This window comes from Plectropomus leopardus, chromosome 4 (assembly GCF_026936395.1).
Source record: "Plectropomus leopardus strain MGB_pleo_1.0 chromosome 4, ASM2693639v1, whole genome shotgun sequence".
NCBI classification, from domain to species: domain Eukaryota; kingdom Metazoa; phylum Chordata; class Actinopteri; order Perciformes; family Serranidae; genus Plectropomus; species Plectropomus leopardus.
The window spans coordinates 19,523,505-19,548,773 of record NC_142179.1 but is presented as its reverse complement, the minus strand read 5'-3'; the positions used below and the strand labels follow the sequence as shown (position 1 = coordinate 19,548,773).

At 38.0% G+C, this 25,269-nt stretch overlaps 2 protein-coding genes across 8 annotated transcripts in view; one reads left to right on the top strand and one right to left on the bottom strand.

Annotated features, from left to right (window-relative positions):
* LOC121944351 (membrane-associated phosphatidylinositol transfer protein 2-like) overlaps positions 1 to 22,295 on the bottom strand; it is a 65,666-nt gene extending 43,371 nt beyond the window's left edge. For 2 of the 7 annotated variants that reach the window (XM_088076737.1, XM_088076736.1), the window contains exon 1: positions 16,737 to 17,451. The gene's annotated coding sequence lies outside the window, so the exon portion shown is untranslated. Of the gene's footprint in view, positions 1 to 16,736; positions 17,456 to 18,880; positions 19,017 to 22,178 lie in introns of those variants that run through there. The other 5 variants (XM_088076734.1, XM_088076733.1, XM_042488111.2 and 2 more) reach the window with 5 other exon arrangements.
* Positions 22,296 to 22,319: 24 nt separating this feature from the next.
* Positions 22,320 to 24,490, top strand: mtrfr (mitochondrial translation release factor in rescue). Its single transcript, XM_042488834.2, has 2 exons — positions 22,320 to 22,749; positions 24,029 to 24,490. Exons 1-2 carry the CDS (start codon positions 22,480 to 22,482, stop codon positions 24,257 to 24,259), a joined length of 501 nt encoding a protein of 166 aa, XP_042344768.1. The 5' UTR covers positions 22,320 to 22,479; the 3' UTR covers positions 24,260 to 24,490.
* Positions 24,491 to 25,269: the final 779 nt, after the last annotated feature.

The following is a 25,269-nucleotide window of genomic DNA, read 5'->3' as shown; positions in this document are numbered from 1 at the left end:
GGGTATAAGTGAGATGGATATAAACTATGTGGCACATGTTACTTAACATAATGTTTCAGAAAGAAAACCTGACGCTAAATTTTAATAAAGAACAAGATTAATCATTTTTCCCTCCAGATAGACTACTTTTATCCTTATCTATAAATCTATCTGTATCATAATGTTCGATGATAACCTGGGGATATCTTATCTTTAACACATTTTACATACGCAGGGTATTAATCATATCAGGGATGCATTTAGGATTTTTTTGTGACCTACAGCCAACCCTTGTTAACCAGTCTTTAGAGATGTTTTCCTGTTCATCCATGACATTGCACAGACACACCAAAACAAAACCCCACACACACACACACACACACACACACACACACACACACACACACACACACACACACACACACACACACACACACACACACACACACACACACACACACACACACAGAAGACAACCTCCTCTCCTGCCGCATACATAGCTCTACTCTACTGGCAATAGAAAGCAGTCTATAGCCTATTTTTAGCAGGCCCCATGTTTAAAAAAACTCACTTACACATACTTATTTTGGAGGGAAAGGGGTATAGGACAGGTTAGCATCACCTGGCATCATCTCCCTCTGTAGTGCCAGTGTACTGTATTCAAGATGTATTTCTAACTGTTTACCTGATTACTCTTTTTGCCAATTAACTGTTGAAGGGTCAATTATTAACATCCTTAATCCATAAAATTTACATTATCTTGGTTTTGATACAAGATACTTTAACCTCCAACCAAAAGCACTCCATAAGGCCACTACACTAGAATATTTCTATTCATTGTTTGTATTGTACAGTTTTTATTTATCTCTTTTTAAATATATATATATTTATGTCTACTCTCTGTCACAGAGAGTTGAGAGTAACGCAATTTCAATCCTCTGTTTGTCTTGTACATACTGCAGAATTGACAATAAAGCTGACTTTGACTTTGACTTGAGGTGGAGTTTGGGGTGGAGGCTATCTGACAATGTTCCTTGTTTGACTTCAAAAAAGCAAACGGAACAGGTGAGCAAATATGAATCTTTTTTCCATATTCAAAAAGTGGTCAGGGACTGTTTGGGTTGTGTATTGTGTGGTGCAGCATACAAAGAACAAAAAGAGCAAAAGCGGGAAGGTCATTTTGAATAATCCGTCATTAAGTCTGCACAGCAGACTCAATCTGAACTGAGGCTGAGCTAACAAACAGACAAATGGGATGCAGCATAATGTTATCTCCTAAAACAAGATCTTTTATCAGAGATGAGGGCACCGATACAAAAAAAAACTCTGCCACAACATGAGGAGCTAGTGTCAGTTGCAGTGCCATCAGCCAGCAGAGCAGTGTGATCATGTAAATGCAGGGTATAACAAAGTCACAATAAACAGTGATGCGTCATGTTGAGCCACACACTGTAAATACAGTAAGCTCCCACGATCCATCCTAGAACGAGGCGATCACTCCTCAGGCCTATGCTCCTCCACAGGCTAAGGAGGTGGGATGCACAACCTGGCCTTGTTCTTTACTCATCATTGCTGTACAAGGGGAAAGCTAAAAATACTCGACACCCTGTAAGCATCTCCTCCATTGTGTTCCTCCTCCTTCTCCTCGTCCTCTTCCTCCTACAGTAGCCCTACAAGTAAGAACTGCCTCTAAAAATTATTTACAAAGAGAGAGAATGAACAATAACCTGCACCAAGCACAGAAATGCAGAGATTGGAGAATTCTAGCGTTGTGAGAAAAGCAGAACTTTGCAAAGATTAATCGCAAAGCATAAATTTTTTTTTTTTTTTTTTAAAAACAGCCAAACAAATTTTTAATTGCCCGCTAACTGAGTTTTAGTTTGCATACAGAATAGTTATTAACATTTATGGCAAAATATATTTCCGCAGCCCCTCACAAGTAATCATTTACTGCTTGTCACAGCAATAAATAATTATGAAGTAAAATAACTGAAATACAGCAGTTACAATGATGAGCTGTTTTTGTTCTTTCTAAATAACCTCAAATATATGTTTGTATATTGAGCTTTATGAAAAAAGCTGTATAAAATCTCATCATGGCATACATGAACTCACTCCATGGTGTATCAGTGTAACTCACTACATCCGAAGCTTTGAACTGGTGAAAAATAAGTAAGGTTTAGATTAGATACCCACACAGCATGTAATTAAAATTCTACAGTAATAAATCTGGTGCCCAGTGAATGCTGAGAACCTTAAGCTGCTTTAATAAGTTGAGCCATTGTTTTCTTACTCTTCAGTGCTACTCATCAGCCAACCATTTTCAAAAACGGCCCGTTACATTCCAACTCTTTCTCTGCTCAACGCCACGCTTCACTCTGAAATCCAAAATTAGATGACCTTATATGCAAATTTCAAATGGATTAATCAGTTACGTGCCAAGGTTAAATGAGGATCTTCCCTCGCCGTCATTCTCTCCGAGCACTCAGACAGCCTATATCAACTGTGCAGATAGGCAGTCTTATGTAACTCGGACAGATACAGAAAAGGAAAGCATCGCTACCCCAGAATATTGTCCGTCTCATTAGCTTATTCAAGTAGCCTACAGACCACAGGGCAGGAAATGCTTTCTTAGTTTCAGACTCACTCAAACATCTCTATCAGTCACTCTATGAGTGTTTGGTAGCAACAAGATGCTGATACAAATCAAGGCCTTCCCACTAATTCTGAGCCTGTTGCTGAGTGCTTGCTCACCCCTGACAGCACAAAGGCTTGCAGGAATAACAACTAATGGATTTCCAGTGTCATTGCCACAAGCAATCTCTCGCAAAAGTGCAAAGTGGCTTTGACTGAAATACTACAGTGATGTGGTTGCGACTTGTTATTGCAGTGGGACGACATTATCATGCTATGGCAGAATACAAGCAGATTCACATGCACCAGACCCTCAAACTGCATGATCTGACCAACAATCAACTAGTTTGTAATAACTCAAAAGGAGTTTATAGAAGGCATTTGAGATGAAAACAAAACAAAAAAAAATCAAATGCAGACTAAAGAATAATTGAACTGAAGCTTCATGGATTAAAGTTATTTATAAGTTCTGACAGTAAAAGCCTTAAAAAGAGATAAGGCAAACTTAAGGGACAGTTTACCCACAAAACAAAAATACATATGTTTCCTCTTACCTGTAGTGCTGTTCATCAGTCTAGATTGTTTCTGTGTAAGATGCTGCATGTTGGAGATATCGCCATAGAGATGTCTGACTTTTCTTGAATATAATGCAACTAGATGGCACTTGGCTTGTGTTGCTCAAAGCACCAAAAAATACATCTGAAAAACTCAAAAGCGATGTCTCTTTACAGAAGTTATTAACCAGGTGACTCAAGATGATCTACAGACTTTCTTGTTTCATGAAGGAACAATTTTCTTTTCATTAAAGTACATCCATCAAGCAAACAACTGTTCAGAAGGAAGCGTGCATGTACGAGAGGCTCATGCTGGTGACAGCGTGACATGTAAATATTAACAGCATCCTCCTCAGCTGCGCTGGACCGTTATCTAGCTCAGTGATGCTAAGTGAGCTAACAGTAGGTGCACTCTTCCCTCTGCGCAGTGATCTGGTTGGTGGGTGTAGTTCGGTAGAGAGAAAATAGTTCCCACATGACGCACGCTGCTGTTGAGTTTTTCAAATATATTGTTGGCTCTTAAAGCACCACAAACCCAGTGCCATCTAGTTAAATTACATTAGAGAGAAGGCATACATCTCTATAGCTGATATCTCCAACACTTGGCGACTCACACCAAAAAATCTTGATTGATAAAAACACTACAGGTAAAAGAGAAAACATATATTTTTGATTTGGGGTTGAACTGTCCCTTTAAGTGGCAAACACTTGTGTAAAGTATAGGTGACATATTAGAAAATAGTGGCAGATATTTTGACCATTGGAAATAAACAGCTGAAGCATAAAATTAAAAGGTAAAACATCAACAGAAACCATTTTGCCAAGTCTGTTGAGCCTATTTTTAGTTTCCCACATGTAAAAAAAGATGTCATTAGCACTCTATAACTGGCAATGCAACTTTCCTGAATAATTGTGTCGAAGAAGAGAAATGAAATGAATTATATTCTACAAAACTTGTGAAGAAAAATGTTTCGCCTGAGGCCAAAATGTATTCCCTTTCCTGCCCCTTTATCCTCTCCATCATTGCTTGAACGGGGGTTACCATGGAGACACAGAGGGCTCTTTCCTTATTGGTTGCCAAGATGAAGTCAGAATGACGAGGAAAGTAGAGACCAGACGCTGCTGGGGCTGATACTTCTATCTCCTGTTTCTCCTGTCTCCACTTTCACTTTTGTCAGGCTCTGTTCTTCCCGACCTCGGCTCATTTCCACCGCACTCTGGTTTCTGTCTTCTGGCTACAGCAACAGCCTCATAGACAACCTAAATATATGCTGCTGTTATAAGCTGTATGTACGCGAAATATCTATATATAACAAAATGCACAATCAAAAACAAAACATCGGTGGCCGTGATACACAGAGGCAAAGATGTAGGCTAAATACAATACAATACAATAAGATGCATGTTCTCTTCACATACTTTAAGATTACCCTGATAGATGACAAATTACTCCCTTTTCAACAATCCAGCGAGTATTGGAGAAACACAGAAGAATGTCAATATTAAATTTATTGAATCCTTGGGAAGAAATGGGTCTTCATGCCCCAATTTCTCCTGCTCTAGTAGCTGAGAGGGAAGTGGATCTGAAAACTTTGGTGTGAATTGGGGACAGAGGAACAGAAAATTAGTAAGCGTCAGAGTATATCAGAGCAACAAAGAGAAACACGGAGAGACGGGAAAGTTAAAATGGTCTTTTATGCGTGTTACTAGACAGAAAAACTTTAAACAAGGGTTGCAAATTGTTAGCATTTTCCTTAATCGATCATTGGCAACATTACGATAAATAAATCGATTAATAGTGATTTGTGAAAAGAAAAAATAGAAAAACTTTTTTTATACTGAACAAAATTAAATGTAATGCACACAGCAACATATTGCATATTCTCTGACAGCACTGCGCAGCCTATGAAACCTGTACAGATGCAGAGGCCTAGACATATGAAACACACTGAATATAAGTGAAAATTTCTTCACTATGCTCTCTTCATTTTCTAATGTTGTCGCCGCGCTCCTCATTTAGACCCCAAGATGGCCACCTTCCTATAAAATAGGTATATTGCACCCTTTGTTTGTTAATGCTAGTCAATAAAACATGTTTTTAAAATACACCAGGTTACCGACAGATAGAATGTAATAGGAGACAAAAATTGTTTATATTTCAGAATCAGATCTTTATTTAAACTATTACATTTCATATGCTAAACCAAATTCTTAACGACAGATTTAATCGATCGTCGACTATGTCGTTGTCATCCCTCTTTTTAACTTGTTTTTTAAATGTTTTGGCTAATCAGCTTTCACCCAAAAAGGTACAGTGATGTAAAATTAACCTCTAATTACTGACTGCAAAAGTTAAGAAAATAAAGTTAAAACAATCACAACTCTGATCTTAACACAATAATCTCCGTCCGTCTCAGCTCTTGCTTTTATGCAGTTCTTCTTTAGGTCTTGGGTTTCTGGTCTGAAGAAACTTCAGTGAACAGGCCTGTGTTCATTAAGAGGACACCATGCATCAAGGCAAATGAACCGTCAGCGATAAGAAAGTTGCTCATGAAAAACTGAGGCCGTCTGCTGCACTTTGGTGAAATACCTCCAACCCTCTTGTGCAGCACGAATAAAGCAGGCTTCCCAAAAGTGCTCTGCTCAGTGACCAAAGACAGAAGCTGTCTCTCATTCTGACCATAAAAGGCCACTTTCAAAGATGCTCACGGTCCTATGACTTTGGCTAACATTTCAGCGGGTAGGGAGGTCAGATTACAGCTCTGTGGAAAACCAGGATTTAACACCTTCTGGGATTTTCTTATCGGAGCTATAAAAAAACAGACTCTCCATCAGTCTTCTACATAAAGGATTCTGACGTCTCTCTCGCACAGAGACACACCGCTGTGAATAGAGACGTGGAGCTTTGTCTGGCACATGGAAGTAAAGAAAGGGCACAAGGCAGAGAGGCTTCCCAATAAAATGGGAAAGAGGTGAGGGGGCAGTGAGGAGGGGGAGTTAGGGTCTGAAGGAGTCTATTTTTAGCCTCAGAGAAATCAGGTGTCTGCCTCCAATGGAAAAGAAAAGGGGAGCATGGGTAAAGTAACATGAAGCAGCACTGTCGCTTTCATTTTACATGATCCATGTGAGTCACAGAGCGCTGCGAGGGTTGGGGGATGGGGTACAACAAAACACAAACAAATCTAAAATGGCATATATGTTCCATACTGACACGAAACACCCGAGAAATGAATAAAACTATCAGGATAAATGTTAAAATAGCTCAAATAAACATTTAATTTATAGACGTTGATGCTAAATGACAACATTACAATTAATGCGGACTCGTAGAAAAAGCCATCACCAATAAATCCATGAACCAGCAACGACTGGGTGGTGCAGGCTGCATTTTTAATTCACAGCAGACTATGCTCCGAGCAGATTAGATTAGCTCGTCTTCTAGGACTTTGCCCCAAAGGAGCAGATATCATTGCATCTTTGTACTTAAGCCAAGAAGTTTCCTGGTGTTTGTCAGAGTGCCTCGATGCCCAGTGCACGAGCCTGATGAATATCAGCACGAAAAAAACACCCCTCTCCCCTGACAGGAAGCATATAAACAGACTTCATTCCTCTTCCATAAAACGAAACTCAAGTAAGGACACAGGAAGGTGGTTGACTGCTATAAAAAGACCTCAGCTCTTCCAGTCCACCCACACTGCCAGAAAAACCGGTGTCCAAAGGGACGGGGACATGGCTCAGACCGCCACAAAAGCGTTCATCTTTGTCTCATTTCCCAGACAACTGCGCTGTAGGAGCACTAACAGCGATGTGCCATTCATCAGCTGGCTCATCAGGGATGGGTGGGGACATGTTGTACCCCTGTTGTCCCTGTCAACAGCTCAACACCAACATTAGCATCACCTGCTTTGTTCGAGTGAGCTGAGGTGGGAGGGTGCGCTGGGGAAGAAGGACAGAGTCTGTGGAGCTCGAGGTGCACAGAAAACACAATGTTCCATTCAGGGCTTGGCTGGCACTCAGGTGCATGATGGAGGCTCATCTGAAATACTGTCATGATGCTTGATTATCCGCTCAAGATGAATTAAAAGAAAGATTGGTCCTTCAGATAACCAGCCAGCTGGCAATGTGTTCCTATGCTCCCCTAAGGGGACATCATAAATTGTAAAAGAACGTTATTCCAGATTGCTTCAAAACCCAATTGGGTGCCCTAACGCTTGAAAAAGGCACCCATACAAATCTTACGTTTCTAAAAATATGTGACTGGATACTTCTGGGAGCTCTGAGAAATCTTGTGAATCACTTTAAATAGGGATGCATATACTAATCTGCCCATCATCAAAGTTGGTAAATACTTGCTCTAAATATAAGATTGGAGACTGATGCTACTGACTTTTGAACACCGCTATGCAATGCTGCAGATATGACCGGCCAATAAGATGACACTTTGCCCTGTTGGTGACTGTTGCCATGGTTGTCTAAAAGAGAGCATCATCCAAGCCTTATAAAGTGGGATGAATTCTATAGTTTTGTTTGAAAATGTTACATAAAAATAAATATGGCATGTTTTAAATGTAACCTAAGTTAAAGTAGTGTCCTTATTTTGCCCAGTGAATGTCCACATTTTGAAAAGCATACATTTTTAGTCTGCATCTGCCAGTGGGCCATCACAATAACATAACATAATAATATGTTCATTTCACTAGAGGAGAGACTTGATGTTTTTTGAAATTAGGTGAAAATATAAGTGCATATATTTGTATCTGTATAGACAATCAGCTAAAACAAGTTGGAGAATATCGGCATGTCAGATATCAGCAAATATCCAATATCATGTGATGACTGATGATGCACAACATTCAATTTGCCACAGCAAGAAGGGTCACAATCTGATCATTCAGGCTGATCAAACCACATCAACTTTTATTCTTATAGTCAAAAATCATAAAGCACACATTTACAGCAAAGAGCTTTATATTCTTTGCAACATAAAACACCTTCTATCCCGGGCTGCTTGATCGGTACACGCCTCTGTGTTGTATAACTTTGGTGTTTTTAATTATCTTGAGACATGACAGTAAGCTGAAATATGACAGACGCACAGACAGATCAGTTAACTGGTAGCTCTGCTTTTTTTTCTCCAAGTGTGGCGAGCAGATGCAACAAATGATATTTGTGGAGCTGCCTGCCACCACCACATGCAATGGCAAGAAAAAAAGCAACATTTCAGCAGATGAGGTTTGCAGAATATCTGTAAATGTATCAGCTAAAAAAAAAACATCTTACATGCCCAACTTAAAAGATGCTGCTATTCATAATTGTTGCAATAATATATTAATAATGGAATATAAAGTCATCCCTAATAAAATATCAGGGGATAATTCATGTAGTGACATATTTTAAATGCAGAATAGTGTCCTAACAAACAACAATTATGAACTACTGTCTCACTGAAGTTATCGTTTTATGCAAATTATATTAAATGTCCATTATTAGAATTTTGCAAAGTTCAGCTTCAATTCGGATCAGTTTTGTTTCACTATCAGTAATCAGTGTGGTCTCTGCTACTATTTTAATTTGCAGTTCCCCTAAAGGCATATACAACCTCGTGTTTTACTGTGTAAGCCTTTTGTGTGTTTGTATGTGTGTGTGTGTGTGTGCGTGTGTGTGCGTGTGTGTGCGTGTGTGTGTGTGTGTGTGTGTGTGTGTGTGTGTGTGTGTGTATGCAGTGCAGAAAGTAATGTTCCTCATCTATCCATCACCATTATCCAATTCCAAAGCTGATCATGACGGTGTTTCAGCTGGGGAGCAGTTCATATGAATGGAAACTTCCAGCTGAAAGACATCACATATATTATCACCATTCCTGATTGTTCAAATCACATATATTTTGGGACAAAACATTTATGCACATCCTGTCAGATTATGTTAACAGTAAAGAGAACTCCTGCTCTAGCACTGCTAACCAAATAAGTCCATGTCATGTCCTCTGGCAGAAAATAAAGACCAAAAGCTGCTTTGTTGATGATTAAACACTTAATTTCAGCTTGGTGTTAAAAGTTCTTAACATAAAATGCACTCGTAACTTAAAATCCCCTCCAGTGCTGTCAGTGCCCATCACATCAGTCTTCATTGACTGTCAAAGAAATGACGGCAACATGACATGAGTTTTTGCACCCGCGAGTTACCAGCTGTGGGAAAAATAACTTAGACTACAAAGTCCGAGATAACACGAAAGGCTTGCTGTGAATTCAGTGTAATACCTTCAGTGTTTTTCTGAGTGCAAACTGCATTCCTACATTATGTGACAAGCTGTAGAGTAAATTGACTTTTCTAATATCCTAACAAAGCAATCTCAGGAGACCAGCTAATACAACCATATGAACAATTCACTATCTGAGAGAAATGAGCCCCAGAGAGATCATACCAGCACAAGCTGGTCTGTTTAAGAGATAGAACAGAATAAAATAAAATAAAAGGGTGAGTGATCTAATATCAAAAAAAAAGTTCTTTACTGTTTAACATAGGGATGCACTGATCCAATACTGATATCAGATATTGGACCGATACTGACCGACATCGCTGGATCAAGTATTGGTGACAGTGGAGCCAATCTATTCAATTCTATTTTTATATTTCAACTGCTCTATAAATTCATATTGCTATTAAAGTCATTTTGCACTAAACATTTACAATTTTTAATGTATAATATATATCAAGTTTGTTCGCACTTGTTTGTAATTAAGTTATTATGATTTAATGTTTCTATTTTGTTCTCTTTTTATGCAATTGAGTTTTTTATTGGAATTTGAATTCCTGTTTTGACCAGATTTGTATCTGCATTTACAAGGTTTATATATGAATTGCATTTCCTAATAATTTTAAAGATCGTTTTTAACCAATCTGCTGGTGCACTATTTTTTAATTTAAAAACAAATAACAGCTTAGTAAATTTAAATCTATGTGTTTATTTGTTACATTTAATTTTACAAAGATAGAAAAAACAATGTTTACTTCAAGCCTGATATTGCCTCAAGGCCCAGACATGCCAAGCTGACATCAAAGAACTAGTGGTGTCAAAAGTCGGTCGACATTTGTGTTGCATCAAGTTGTCTGTCTGGGCCAAAATGTTGCACTTGAACACACCACAAAGACTACAGCCAGTGGTGTACTTCCAAATACTCTCTGTACCTGCATGACAGCAAATAAGTCTCTATACCAGCAGGCAGAAGTAATCTGTATTTGTCATTTAAAGAGGAAAACGGGGTGTATTCGAGATGCTGGTTAGCTAATCAGCACATAAACAACAGAACCTGATGTCAGAAAAACAAAGGATTTTAGGATATTTATCTTGTGTCGCAAACAATAAAACAAAAAGTTACAAAACTTCTCTGCTGAAGAGCTCAATGGCAACTGTATCTAATATAACAAGTTTGATTTGACCTCACTCCCTCTTGACTTTAACCATTTGTTTGCTTTTCTCACTTCAGTTTCTCTTCCTGTGCACGGAGCTAAACTGCCAATCAGAGTGATTTAAATCACATATCGCAGCAAAGACTGTTTCAAGAAGGTGAAGGATGGAAAGAGAGAGTCCAACAGGTCTGCAGATGGTAGGAAACTATGAAAAAATCTTAAATTGATCCAAAGAAGCAAAATGACTGTTCCAGCTGTTCTACTTCTTCACATTTTTGCGCTATAAACGACATGTTAGGGCACGTTAATAGCAGTATGCACGGCTGCATGTGAACAGGAGTGTTAGTGGAAAATTCATTTTCATTTGACATGTAAATAACTTATTAGGAATGTCTTTTTTGGAACAAAGGCAAAAAAACTGGACTATTTCACGCATGCAAACATACTCACTGACTGATGGCCGACTGTCGGCTTGGTGTGTTGGTGCCCTAACACACAAAAAAATGATCCCTGTCACTTCCGCACAGTGAGGCATACAGCTAATTAATCAACCACTGGTATCAGACTGGTGTCAGCCACTATCCAAAGCCCAGGTATTGGTATAGGTAATGGGACTGAAAAAGTAGTAACAGTGCACTAACAGATTTACAACTGCTCAATCTCTGTCACTATTCACCGCATCTTCTCACTGCGACCCTGTCTTGAGTGGGAGTGACAGTGATCGTGTGAATTTGGTGGGTGGGCTACAAGACACAGGAGATCAGCATGCCATAGATTTCTTTAACAGTCCACAGTCTCTACTTAGACAACCAAACTGTACTTAATGTAACAGCAATATTACACATAACAACACCGATATTAACTAACAATTCAATGTTTTTTCATAAAATCAGAGGATATGGAGCAACATGAAGAAAACGTCAAACTATCAGACGGAGGTGAAACGGACGGAAGTGAAATTATGATCATTACAGTGCAACATGTACAGTACGTTACAACACTTTCAGCCGTGCTGTGTTGAATGTTCAGTGTTATTTAACACCAAGTTTGCGCTCCTCAAAAAGCTTCATGTAGCTCATTTTACTGTATCTGTACCAGATGTTTCTCTTCCTGTGACGGCAAACTCATCTGATAAGCAGCACAAATAGTACAAACATGGAACCGAAAGATGTGGTGAGCAGCTGCATACATCACCCCTACTTAAACTGACAGGAAGTGCGCTTTCTCTTGTTTCCTCGACTAAAGTGTTACTACCCAGTGGCTGTATACTCATTTGTCACCTGTATTTTCAATACGACAGGATTGTTGACTTCTACTGTAAGACAATCATAATAAAACTAAGAGTAGGAGAACAGAGGACCTGTCGCATGCAAAAATTAAAAAATACAAAAACCCACACATACACACACGAGCTAACATGCTACAGGCTCCTCTGTTAGGAATTTTCCACTACAGTCACTCAGACACACAGCATAGTATATTTACATATGCTCACAATTCTTCCTCCTGACCATCAGGAGGTTATCAGGCACTCTTGTAACTGTATAACACTGGTGGAGTGGTGGGTGATTTTAGTCTCAGAAAAAGAAACCTCTGTGAAAAGAATGAGTGCCTTAGAGTGTAGTTAGAAATGACTTTCCTCATAAATAAATAAGGTCATCACAGTATCTCCACTTTGCTTGCACTGGCTTAAAACCAGCATTATTAAAACAAAAAAAAAAAAAATCACCCGCCACATCAAAACATCACAATTGTAAATACAATGGACTGATTCATAATCACCTACACTCTTTCTCCTTCTGTGTACCGTGTTTGTTGTGTTAGATTCAAGAGAGACACCTGAGAGTGTTTGGTGCTATCAGGTTTCAGCCTCCTAACTACTGTCCTCCTGTAAGATTCCTGAGCTTGCTGAATATGCATTGAAAAATGACTCTGAAAAACATTATGTCTCCACAGTTAAGAAATGTTGTGAAAACAGAATAATAAAATCACTGATTGAAATCAGATAAACGTGTAAAAGTCTATGTATGTGTATCCTAGAATTAAAGAACCACTAAAATGAGACAACTTCAGATCTTGACTCAGTCAAACTTAAATACGAACACTGCTGCGAATAAATTTGCAATCCTGAAGCTACAAATCTAATTTTCCAGGAAATAACTATTACAATATTTATACTGAATGAATATTTGAAATCTGAAATAACTTGCTTCATAAATAGTCTTCTAGTGAGTGAATTTCTGAGAGAGGGATATCACAGATGCCAAATATATTCAACGTTGACCTAACTTCAATCAATTAAACTTACATTTACTCAAAATAACAATAATACAGGCAACATGTTGCCTTTATTTCTTTTGCATTATTGCTGTTCCAATTGTTGGACCGACTTAAAGTGGAAGTAGACATGATTTTTGCTTTTTATTTCTGATTATGAATTAAATGTTTATGGCACATTTTAATGACTAGATAATACTAACATCATCTGTAATTAGATGGTTTCACATAAGCTTGCTTTCATTATGCAATTCTGTTTGCCACCGGGTATGATCTCCCCGGAAAATGAAGAATCATTTTATGGCACAAAGGGAGTGCGTCAACCATTGTACAACCAAGACAGGAAGCTGGAAGCTATGGGCAGCCATTTGAAGCTATCCCCAGCTACCAAAGCGTATGGATGTAAGGTCTGAGCAGTTACCATCAGTCGCAGAAATGGTGGATGGTGGAACAAACTGGTTTTCTTTGAGACAGCAACACCAATACAACACCACTCAGAAATGCTGGTTGCAACTATATACAAAGTGCTATATTGCACTCTTTCACTGTTTTTATTGTGCAAGAGTCATGATGACAATAAAAACCAGTAAGTGCCTGTGAGCTTTCTCAAACGCTCGGACCCCGTATGGACCTCTCTGCACATCAGCATGTCTGTGATGCTGCAGAACGTGCTTAAGAGTTACCCACAATTCATCGTAACAGCAAAAAGAAAGGATGGAAATAGCTTTAAAAAAAATGTAAAGAGTTCATCGCAGCAATGGGTCTGTGTCATATTAATAGTACTGATTTAATCTAATCTGACCTGAAATCAGTCACACACTATTAATGTACAGGTCATAAAATAAACACAAAGTGAACAAACACCTGATTGACCCCTTGGAAACCTGGATCGATATCAGTTTTGTTGTGCTGCGTTTAGACTACTTTCGAAAGCTATTTGACCCTTTGAAACCTCAGCAAATAGGTTTGATTTCTTTCAGAAACATGGGGAAAAGGGCAATAACCAGCTGGGCAAGAAATATCCCACAAACTGCAAGAAATTGGTAAAAGGTGACATGAAAAATACCAAAAAATTAGTTAGAGTGGACAATTATCAGGAAATTATGAAACAAATAGAGAAAAATTTTCCCAAAACTTATAACAATTTTATATTTAACATTATGTAACAAATGTAATACAATATATGAAATGAATACATTTATAACAGCACCTTTTCTAGGTCAATTTTGTGTGTTTTTTTGCTTATTTTTCTTGTAAATGTTTTGCTCATTTCTGGGCCATGTCTTGTTAAGTTGCTCACTGCCTTCTCCTCGTGCTTTTGAAAGAAATCAAATAAATTTGCTCAGGTTTTAAAGGGTTCCTAATGATTATTTTAAACTGTCTTCAGTAAAAAAAAAAAAAAGAAAAGAAAAAGATTTTCATGTCAAGACAGCCCTACCCATCTACAAGGTGCATTTATAGTGTTTTGGTTTGCTTGAAGGGAAGGAATCCCCCACGGTTAAACTGGTTGGGCAAATATTTTAAGGAGCTGACATGTTTATAGTGGAGAAACCTCCACTGTACCTTGGAGGTCATAACAGGCGTGACCAGTAAAAAACAAGAGGGTGCAAAGTCACAACCAACTCAAGATTTCAATCAGCGGCCTCCACTTCAAGTGGTCTGTCATTAACCATCACAACAGCGCAGTGTTTGTGCTGTGTACCTCTTTGTGACACAAATAACTGAATGGAATGAGAAATATCCTGGTAGTCACTGACGGCTTTTGTGTGGTCATCGTTACAATCAGCAATAAAAGCAGCTATGCAAGAGGTTTCAGATCAGAAGTGGGGAGCATAATTAATAAGACAGCCTAAAAGTCAAAAAGCAAAAGTGACTCAGAAGAGAGCCGTTTCTGTAGAAAAAAAGCAAAGACTGGCTATAATTCAGCTCAGGAAAGAGTGCATGAAATCTATTTTTCACGAACTGCACTTGCAGTGAACTTCACCACTCCAGTTTCTGCTTTCCTCTTATTCACAAACGACAAAACCAATGAAATCGTTAAGATCACGGAGCAGCTGATGTGGAATGTGTTACACAACCCTCACAACGGTCATAGCTTCAGAGAGGGAGGACACAAGTTTTAACATGTCAAAGAGAGAATACACCCCGTGTGCATGTTCTTCAGGCCATAGAAACGACACATTAACCTTTTAGGGTACGGTCTCCAGTATTTCCTTCTTTGTCAACACACTCCAAGTAGATCTCGCTCTTGCACGGCTGAGGCCCAAAAAGATATCACTGATCCATCTAAAAATCTAGTCTTAAATTGAAATCCTAATTTGTTGTGATGCTGGAAATGAAGCAAGGGGCCAGAGAGGAGTGAGTGGCTGTGCAGCAGCTCCTGCCCTCATAGCAGAGCCATCATCTGGGCAACAGACGCCACAGCCTCAGAGTCAGCACTGCTTCCATGACTCACCCCGGCCCTGCTGAGTCAAGTCGAGTGACTCTCAATGCTGAAACTCATCAAGTAATGTTGAAGCAGAAATTAGTCTAAGGGATACAACAACAAGCTTGTGGCATGCAGGTTTTTAGTTCAGTTAGAAACAAGCTGACTGCAACCCGAGTAAAATTTGGGTTCTCCTTCATTTCCAAGAGAGCCCTCTGACTAAGGTCTGAATGGTAAGTCAAATGTGTTCTATTTGCAGCAGGGTTGTAAATAAATTCTCACGTGTGAGTATTATTCCAGTCATTTCTATTCTAACTTGTTATTAAATGCAGTGTATAATGACAGTTTACCATCAGGACACAGAGAGGAACATTTCAGCAGCTTTAACAAGCACGCCTGTGTGACAGCAACAGGGCCATAACACCAGAGCAGAAAAACATGCTGCACTTCTTCAGGCCGAAAGTGTAAGACAAAGTGACTACGTGTTTGTTTGTTTTTTTGATGGCGGGGGGGGTAAAAAAAAAAAGAAGCTCTTAATTTTTAAGAACTGGGGAGAGACTTATTTTGGCTTAGGTAAGAGGCATACAACCGAATTGTTACATTATATTACAACCACTTGTATTACTTTCGTGTATTTATTTTATCATGATTTTTCTCCAAAAAGTGATATTTCATCAGCATCCCTTTACTCTACGTACTGTCTGCTATTTTTCATTTTTCACAATATGTATCGCTGCTCATTTTTGGCCTGCAACTTGCAATTCGCAGCCTATAAGCATCTGCACTCTCCACTCTAATCCACCTCAGGATGCAAATCACCCTGTGCATTACTTTATATCATGCAGTATTGTATATATGTTGATAGCTGTTCAATTCAGGCCATTTTTTAAATCTATATTCTCCTTTTCTATATTTTTTGTAATCAAGTTTAGTTTAGTTTTATGTTGCACTGAGCCGCAGTAACAAGAATTTTCCCAGTGTGTGGATCAACAACGGCTATCTTATCTTATTTAAAATTTGACCAGAAATAAACAGTTTGCACAAACCAACCAGCATGCATGACAAGAGTGAAAAAAAACAAGGCTTTTTTTCAACTCCAGAATTTCAAGTTCAACTTTTAAACTTTAAACAAAAAGTGTACGTTTTAAACATCTACTAACTCATTTATAGTGGAGGGAAGGCCATACATTTTGGCTAAAGGAAAATAATTTTAGCTTCAGGGGGGTCAAAACAGACATCCCAGTCACAGTCCTCTGAAAAATAGAGAACAGTCCCTCAACTAATTTAATGGCAGCACATGGTGTCCAAACGTTGCAAAATGAGATGCAATTAACGTGACGTTGCATCTCTGTGAGGGGATGATCAAATTTGAACTGGAGTAAACCCACCGTCAGTTAGTTACCTAGCAACATGGCAGCACGGTAATGACAAATTGATGGCTTGCAATGCTCATCACATACCTGGACCTGATGCACACCAGTGATGCAACTCCGGCTCCACCACACTCCAGCACTCAGCAAATCAGAGTTCACCGGCCTTTCCACCGCGTTTTGGGGGGTCACTACTTTCACCACGGCGTCCTTTCAGCACGAAACAGCCGCCGACTTGATGCGGTTTGGAGGCAATGCCATAATTGAGATGAACGCATCGAAAGTCAACTGATTTGCTCTCCGTTTGTTTGGCCGCTCAGCAGAGGAAGGGGTGCGGGTATAACATGTAGAGATGACACGTAGAGAAACATCACCGGCTCGGGTGTACGTTACATGATATCAACCGCCGTTTCTGCTCGTGTTTACAAAATCTGGCCGCATCATTGCGCCGGAGAACCACACGCTGGATTTCCTCAATCGAAAGAAAAGGCCAAAGTAGCGATGGTACAGCCAAAATGTCCTTGAGTACCAAGGCTGTCCTCTCAGGAGTTGGCGGTTGGGCTGGTCCCGGCGACGGAAACGAAACGGCCGTGAGATCAGTCCAACGGCTCCCGCCACCGTCCACAGAACCGGGAAGAGCGAGCAGCGACCAGATGAAGAGCACCCGCCATCGTAAGTTGTCGCTCCTCAAGTCTGAGCGCTGCGAGACTTCACAGTCTTTTCAGGCACGACAAAAAATACCGTCAACCTCACCGGGCACAACACGGCTTCCGGTACAGCTTTCAAAATAAAAGCCTGATTTTCTGCGTATTTACAGTTGTGAATGTCGGAATGTGTCATTAACCCGTTGAAACCTGAGCAATTGCAAAACATGGGAAAAGGCAAAAGGCAAATTAAGAAGAAATGACCAAATAAATAAATTAATACATACATACTTACACAGATACACAAAACACAAGACACGTGATGAAATATAGAGGTTACCTAACATATGATGTGATATATGTTATGACATGATATAACAACATCAACATTTTTCAGCTACTATTTTTGGTTTTTAGGCTAATGTAACAAAGTAATGATACCTCCTTACATTAGCCTAAAATAGGACCTATCTTTTGGGAGTATCTGTGTTTTGTTTGAGTACTTGTATTTCTGTTAACTTTCACTTTTACTCCACTGCATTTCCCATTAACAATTTAGTTACTTTTGTAAAATAGGGGAGGAAGGCGGGAGAGGACGTACAAATAGTAGAATGAAGAAATTAGAGAAGGAAAAACAGTTTTTTTGTTCTTTAAATCATTTAAGTTGTGAAAAAGACATTTTACTTCCAGTGTAGGTCCAATGTGGGTGCCATTGTGAAGGTGGTGTACAAGTTTAGAAATAAACGTCATAATTCTTAAAATTATGACAACTATCTTTTTTATTAAAAGCATTTACTTGTACATTTACTTTCAAAACATCAGTACATATAATGTCATAAAACTTCTTTTTATACTTGAGTACAGTAAACACTGTAGGACTTATACAAAAGTGATATTCTAATAGGTGACTTTAAGTCCTACCAAAGTCATTTTCTGGTAAGATATCTATACTTTTACTCAAGTATGCATTTAGGCACTTCATCAACCACCTATGATAATATAGACTCATTAAGAATCACAGCATATACAGTCAGTGTACAACGGACAGATGGAAAACAAGTGTATCTTTGCTTATCCAGTCCAAAGTGCAACGTCCAAAGCTAATTCCAAGACATGAGTTCCCTAACAGCAGCTTAGATCATATGATTTAATCATATTCATGCAATTTCCGAAATATGAAAAGAAAAAAAAAATACCAACTTACATTTATCTATATGAAATTTTGAGAGAATAACCAATAGATTTATAATATATACCTTTCCTCAAATTTCCTGTCATGGGCAATGAATCAGAATATAACATGCTCATTCAATAATGCAAAATCTTTGTATACAGTGTCAATAATACATTTGTAAACCCCTTTGAATAATTCTCCAGAGATGTGGGACAGTGGTTGGATGAGCAGAGCAGAAGTAACAATTTATGTCTTTAATGTTTTTCAGACTATGCTTTGCAAGGTAAAACATTTGGATAATTACTCCAATACGTAGTGACATAAGGCTTTGTAACAGCTTCGCTCTGAACAAATAAATATTGTGTAAACATACTACACAGCGGCATGAGGCGCGTAACTTCCGGTGTTTTTCTTACCTTTTTCTAGCTTGACGGAGCTCAGGCTGCCACAGCACATTCAGATGAGCAGTTTCGATAGTAGAGCGCTCCCTGCCGGCAGCCGAGTATTTTGTCCAAACTGGCGTCACAGGTGGTATTTCCGCAGGCAGAGACACTGTTGAAGGATGTCAAGTTACAAAGATACTTTTATAGCAGCCGTGTTGCACTCATTAAAACTTGTAATAATCTTTATAGTCTAGTATGCAGAGAAAGAAAAACACACTTTAAGCCTCAGTTTACCCACATAAATATATATTTAATGTAAAGTCACATTTACTTATAATAATAATAATCATTATTATTGTTATTGTCGTTGTTATTATTATGATAATGATAATAAAGGTAAAAGCTAAAAATAAGTAAAAGGTCAATAACAATGGTTACACAGAATAGGTAGACTAAAAAGGTGTGTTTTGGGGAAGGATTCGAAAGCGGGGAGAGAGTCAATATCATGGATGGTTTGTAGGAGAGAGTTCCTGAGGCGAGAGGCTGCACGGCCTAAAGTTCTGTACCCCAAAGAAGATAAACAAACAGGAGGTGTAGTGAGAGGCATGGAGGAGGAAGACTATATATATACATATATACATATATGTGTGTGTGTGTGTGTGTGTGTGTGTGTGTGTGTGTGTGTGTGTGTGTGTGTGTGTGTGTGTGTGTGCATAGCAAAATGCTTTCAAGTCAAGGCAAACAGGTTAGGATCTGCCCCAACACAAGTTTACATTTATATGGTAAAAGGTGCATAAAAAGGCAATTATACATTATAATACTATCAAGTAATACAGAGAGGGCAGGGCCAAAAAGAAGCTAAAACAAAACAAAAAAAAGTAGTAATGTATTTAGGCACATCTGCTTTGACACTGTATATTTATTGTTATCATCATGCTATTTATCAGAAAAGTGAAGCGATTAAAGGAGGAAAATAAATATTCTATGTTATTTTTTCATATTTGTGTATGCCGTAACCTGTGTGACTGGTTGTACATCTAACACTGCATCCGCTGGTACTATGCTTTTGCATATGCAAAAAAATATGAAAATGATCCTTGTGACATATTTCACAACCAACTCTGAAGCATATCAAAGAACTTAACAAAAACACAGTGAGGAATCATGTTCTCAGTACATCCTTGTTTAAGTTCTGCACAGCACTTTGTAGTGTTGACAGTAACCTCCATTGCTTCTTCCCCCTCATCCTCTTTATTTTTTTTAACCAAACACAAATGATGATCAATAATGAACCACAAAGTTTTAAATACACCAGAGCTCAGATTAACTTTTTATACACAATCTTTTTCTTTCTTTTTTTGTGGACCACAAATTGACAGATTTTATATATTTTTATCTCTGTTACAAGCAATTGTTACTGTGGGTTGTACTTTACTGGGAAAGTGAGTCTTTTGCAAGACAAAGAACCACATAAAACTGACAGAGTAAATGTTATTTTGTAAAAAAAAAAAAAAAAAAAAAAATGAGGGTCAATTTTAATGTGAGCACTAATGATAAAGTTCAAGTAATTAGAAATGCTCCTCCCCCACTTGCAATATCAGAGAGATGTCATCACAGGTCATCAGAGAGATTGTCTTTTCCTGGTGACCTACATAGTTTCCTGATTTACTAATTATAGTCATTGTCGTGGGAGAGAGCCAGAAGCATTACATCACAATCCATTTGTTTGCAGCATATAAAACTTCTTTACGAAAGATGTATTTGTAGCATTAAAATGGAAATTATTGTTATATTGATTGGATGTTTTCAGAGATTATTTAGAAACTACAATAGACCGTGTACAAGTGTTTGACACTGCTCGCAGTGATGGACACCTGCGAACGATGGAAATAATGAAGCTAAAATTTAACCTGCTTTACTGGATTCAATAGCAATATTTTTTGCAGTGTAAAAAGACACAAAGCAACGTAAAGCAAGTGTTTCATGTATTGTGAAAAGTGAATGATGAATAAATGAATAAAACAGCTAACATGTAGTGTCAGCTGAAGTGGTATATCTTGGGCTGACATGTGGATATGTTTACAATAATATGTTGCCATGCAGTAATTAAATTTACAGTGAAATCCAAGAGTAGTGTCAGAACACTACAGTTAATTGTAATATTTGAATACTTTTTCTACATGCACATCACAGACAATACAATGCCATAGTGTAACACTTATGTGAAATTTACAAGCTGTGCGTTTAATTGTCCACATTGCCCTAAAAAACTTTATATCCTCCACCATTTGTCGTTATGCTAACATGTAAGCAATAAACTTGAATGAATGTGAATATCATGATACTTCAAGGTAATGGATGACATTTAATCAGATTTTCAAGTGTTGTTAGATTACAGATACATTGTCAATGATTTCTTGATAACATTTTTGATTACACCTTTAAAATATGGCAAATTTAAAATAGTGAAATCATTTTTATGATGACAAATGCTCGCTAATGGTCCAGTGTGTAGAATTTTAGTAGCATCTAGCAGTGCGGTTGCAGAACTCCTTGGAAGATGACCTGCTCCGTATGTAGATAGAAACGGCTAATTCTATGCCAACGAAAGCACAACCATTGTTTTCAGATGATTATAAAGTAATGGAAAAATAATATGAATGTTATATAAAGTATAGACTAAAATTTCTGCCAATAAATGCATCTAAATCTACACAGTGGACCCTTAAATCATGAAAAAATCTGACATATGGAGTTTATTTAGACAAATGCTCCACTTTGTTGTGTTAATTAAGAATTTAATTTGACCAAATGCTGTTTATGGGCATGTAAACCGCATTTTATTTGCACGGGAAATATTTTGAAAAGAAAAGGTGTTGAGTTCAATTTTTTTGTGGCTGCGTCCATTTTTTAGTAGGCTATAAACTGCAATATTTTTAATGTATAATTTTGAAGCCTAATCCAAAAGCATCCACTTTATTTCTTTATCTTTTAAATCATATTATTAGTTGTGAAAATATTTGTGCCATTTGTATCCATTAACTGACAACATCTCAAAGTAAGCTGAACCAAAACTGTGCAGGACAGAAAGAGTGAGTTCGTTAGGTTTTATTCACACCAGATGATAGTTTGTTAATTATCTTTCACTGCAAACAGACACCGAACTTCCTAAACGTTGATTAGGACTACTCTGAGCTATTTTCCAACCTTAACCACCACTGACGCACAGTCACGCCTTTCCAAAATATCTACCAGAGAGAGCATTAAAAGAAACTCAAACTTTAAAAGTCGATTATCAACATTATGAAACAGTTTTTGCAGTGTGTCCTACCTGCTGGGGGTTTGTTGCCAGTATATCCAGTTCAGCCACCAAACAGAGGAGGGTGGTAGAGGGACAGACCTGTTATTCTGGCCACGAAGAAAAACATGACGTCTGCCGATTGGTCGACTGGTGACGTAAACGTAGAAGAAGAAGAGACAACACAAACAACACATGCAGCCATGACCGTGAAACAAACTGGAATCAAAAAGGCGTCTATTTAAATTGATATAAGTACTTAATAAACTATCGATATCTACTTTTTGGTTACTCACAACGTGATGTAATGCTGTCAGTCACTTTAATGTAAAAGATGTCGCGGCTTCTTCCGTTCATCAGCTGTGTGTCCAGGCGGGTCATGTGGACAGGCTGTACCAGTGTCCCCCCACTGCTAAGACCGCTCCCACCTGGACTTTCGTGTGTTTTTGCGGCTGGTAAAAAGGACCTGATAGATCTTCCCGTCCTGAATGAGGACGAGCTTGAGGAGCAGTTTGTGAGAGGATCTGGACCTGGTGGACAGGCCACCAACAAAACCAGCAACTGTGTGGTGCTCAAGCACATCCCCACTGGGACAATCGTGAAGGTTAGAGTTGTTTATAAATCCATCCTAGCGCAACTTGGTATCCAACAGTCCATGTGTCGTAGACAGGTCCTTAAAAAGTTTCAAAATGTCTTAAATTCAACAATATTAGGCCTTAAAAGTCATGAAATAGTCTTAAATTCAAATTTGTGAGGTCCTAATTACCAAATATTTAATCTAATTCCATTTATCCATCATTTACTGTCTTCCAGGCATAATTAGTCGAGCTTTTTGTGTACAAGTTTACATATATGATGTTACACATATTTAAACCCACCACTGAACCTCATGCTGTCTTAATACTTGTTACTTTTTGTCAAAATATAGATAACTTAACCATATTCCTACTGTTATGACCTGTCTTAAAAGGAAATATATAGGGAGACACACCATGGCAAAGTTACACACAATTTATTTATTTAATCGAAATTTTAAAAAATCAGAACAAATTAAAGGTTAGCTTAAATATTTACTTGTGTGTAATGTGGAAGTCAGTGATGTCAGTAGTGTGTGTTATGCATGAGTGAAAAATGTGTGCAGGTGTTATAAAGGTGCATAAAAGCGAAGCGAAGAACTTAGGAAACATAATCAAACCAGACAAGGGAGATGCAGCAGCAGAGTGGAAGTTCAGACAGACTGAGCCACCTGCTGCCGCACACACGCTTAAATAACCCAAAGCACTCTCAGGTGTTCCCAGTTGCTCCTACGAGCACCAGCACAAAGACAGGTGAGAGATGACAACACAAATACACAGAGACGACATACTGGGGTCATCACGCTACGTAACATCTCTCTATGCACAGGAACACACATGTTAGTGACCTTTATACTGACCTGAGTTAGAAAAAGATAATTTGTCCAAAAATTATTCTTAAAAAGCCTTACTTGTAGACACTCTGGTATTTTTTGGTGAGTGAGTGACCCAGATCAGAATGATTAAATAGAAACTTTTTTAAAAATTCATTCTTGAGCATGGAAACAAATCAGTCTCATCTCAAGGTCCATGTAGAATCATTATATTTATCCTGTGATGCCAAGTGCCATGGAAATGCAGATGTTGAAATTTAAGGACTTATTATCCATGATGGTTTAAAAGTTGAGTATCACATTGATTGATTGATTTATGCCCTAAAAAATAGGAAATGATTAATGAAAGCCACAGTAAATCTACTAAATAGGTGGTAGGGATGATGTGATTTTTCATTTAATTCATTTATTGCCAACAAACATTATGTGAGTCACTAACCATGTTATTTAATGTCTTGTACTATTTACTCTGCAGTGCCATCAAACCAGATCTGTGGACATAAATCGAAAGCGTGCTCGGGACATCATGAGAGAGAAACTCGATGTTGTTTATAAAGGAGAACTCAGTGAAGTTCTAGTAAAGAAGAAAGAGTCCGAGCAAAGGAAACAGCAGAAGAGGAGGAAGGCCAATCAGAATCTGGAGAGGAAAAGATTGTTTAAAGAAGCGCTTAGTGCAGACTCCAAACCTGGAAATGACACTGTTTAAAATGTTTTTGTGGAATTAAATAAATATATGAAAATTTCTTTGCGTAATGTCTATGAAGAATGGATAACAAAACCTGAAAAGGAGCTGTAGAGTTGTAAATCCAATAAGCCTTTTTTTAAAAAAAAGTTGCAATACAAAAAACATCACATAACCTAATACAAGACTATGTGATCATGATTATTACTATGTGACGTATTCTGTTGTTGGTAAAAAAATAAAAAATGTTGGTTATGTGTAGTGCATGTTTTTATGCTTTACGTGGTGCCCTTGCCCCCAAAAAACAAAATATTGGGATATATGCTTTAGATAAAAGCTGTGATATGTAGCATTACTTGTTGATAAATGTAATTTAAGATTATCCATTTCTTTATTTTTAGCATTTGATGATTAAGTAATTTCTTGTAAGTTGTATTAAGTTGAAGTCAATTTCATCATAGCCTGATCTGATCATAGCCACATACCATACAACATTTCCTACTGGCCCAATTTATTACAAGATATCAGCAAAAGCTTTCTAACCTAAACCTTTTGAGCTCACAGTACTAAAAAAAGAACAACAATTTCTCTTAAAAATATAGCACAGACCAGACACTTGTTTTAGCTACTTGCATGAAAACTTGTTTGCCCAGAGAATGACATACCCATAGGCTACACCCTGGAAATTTAACTTTTAACTTTTGTTTTTGCTCAGTATGGTAAATTCTGAAAACACATTATTTTTAATGTTAAACAATATAATAATGTAGTATAATAATAGTATTAATAATGGTTATTATTATTATTATTGTTGTTATTATTGCCATGATCTAATTTAGTAATGCTACTTAAATCAACATCTTTTTGCCAATATAGATATGACCAGAGCCCTTTTTTTGTTTATTCTAGTACACTGGATATGACTACAGCATAAAAACCCCTGCAGAGCTTCAGCCAATTAGAGAACGTCTTTCAAGCTCATGCCCCGCCCTGTCTGGATGAATCAGCCAATGAGAGGAGCGGTACGGTTTTTA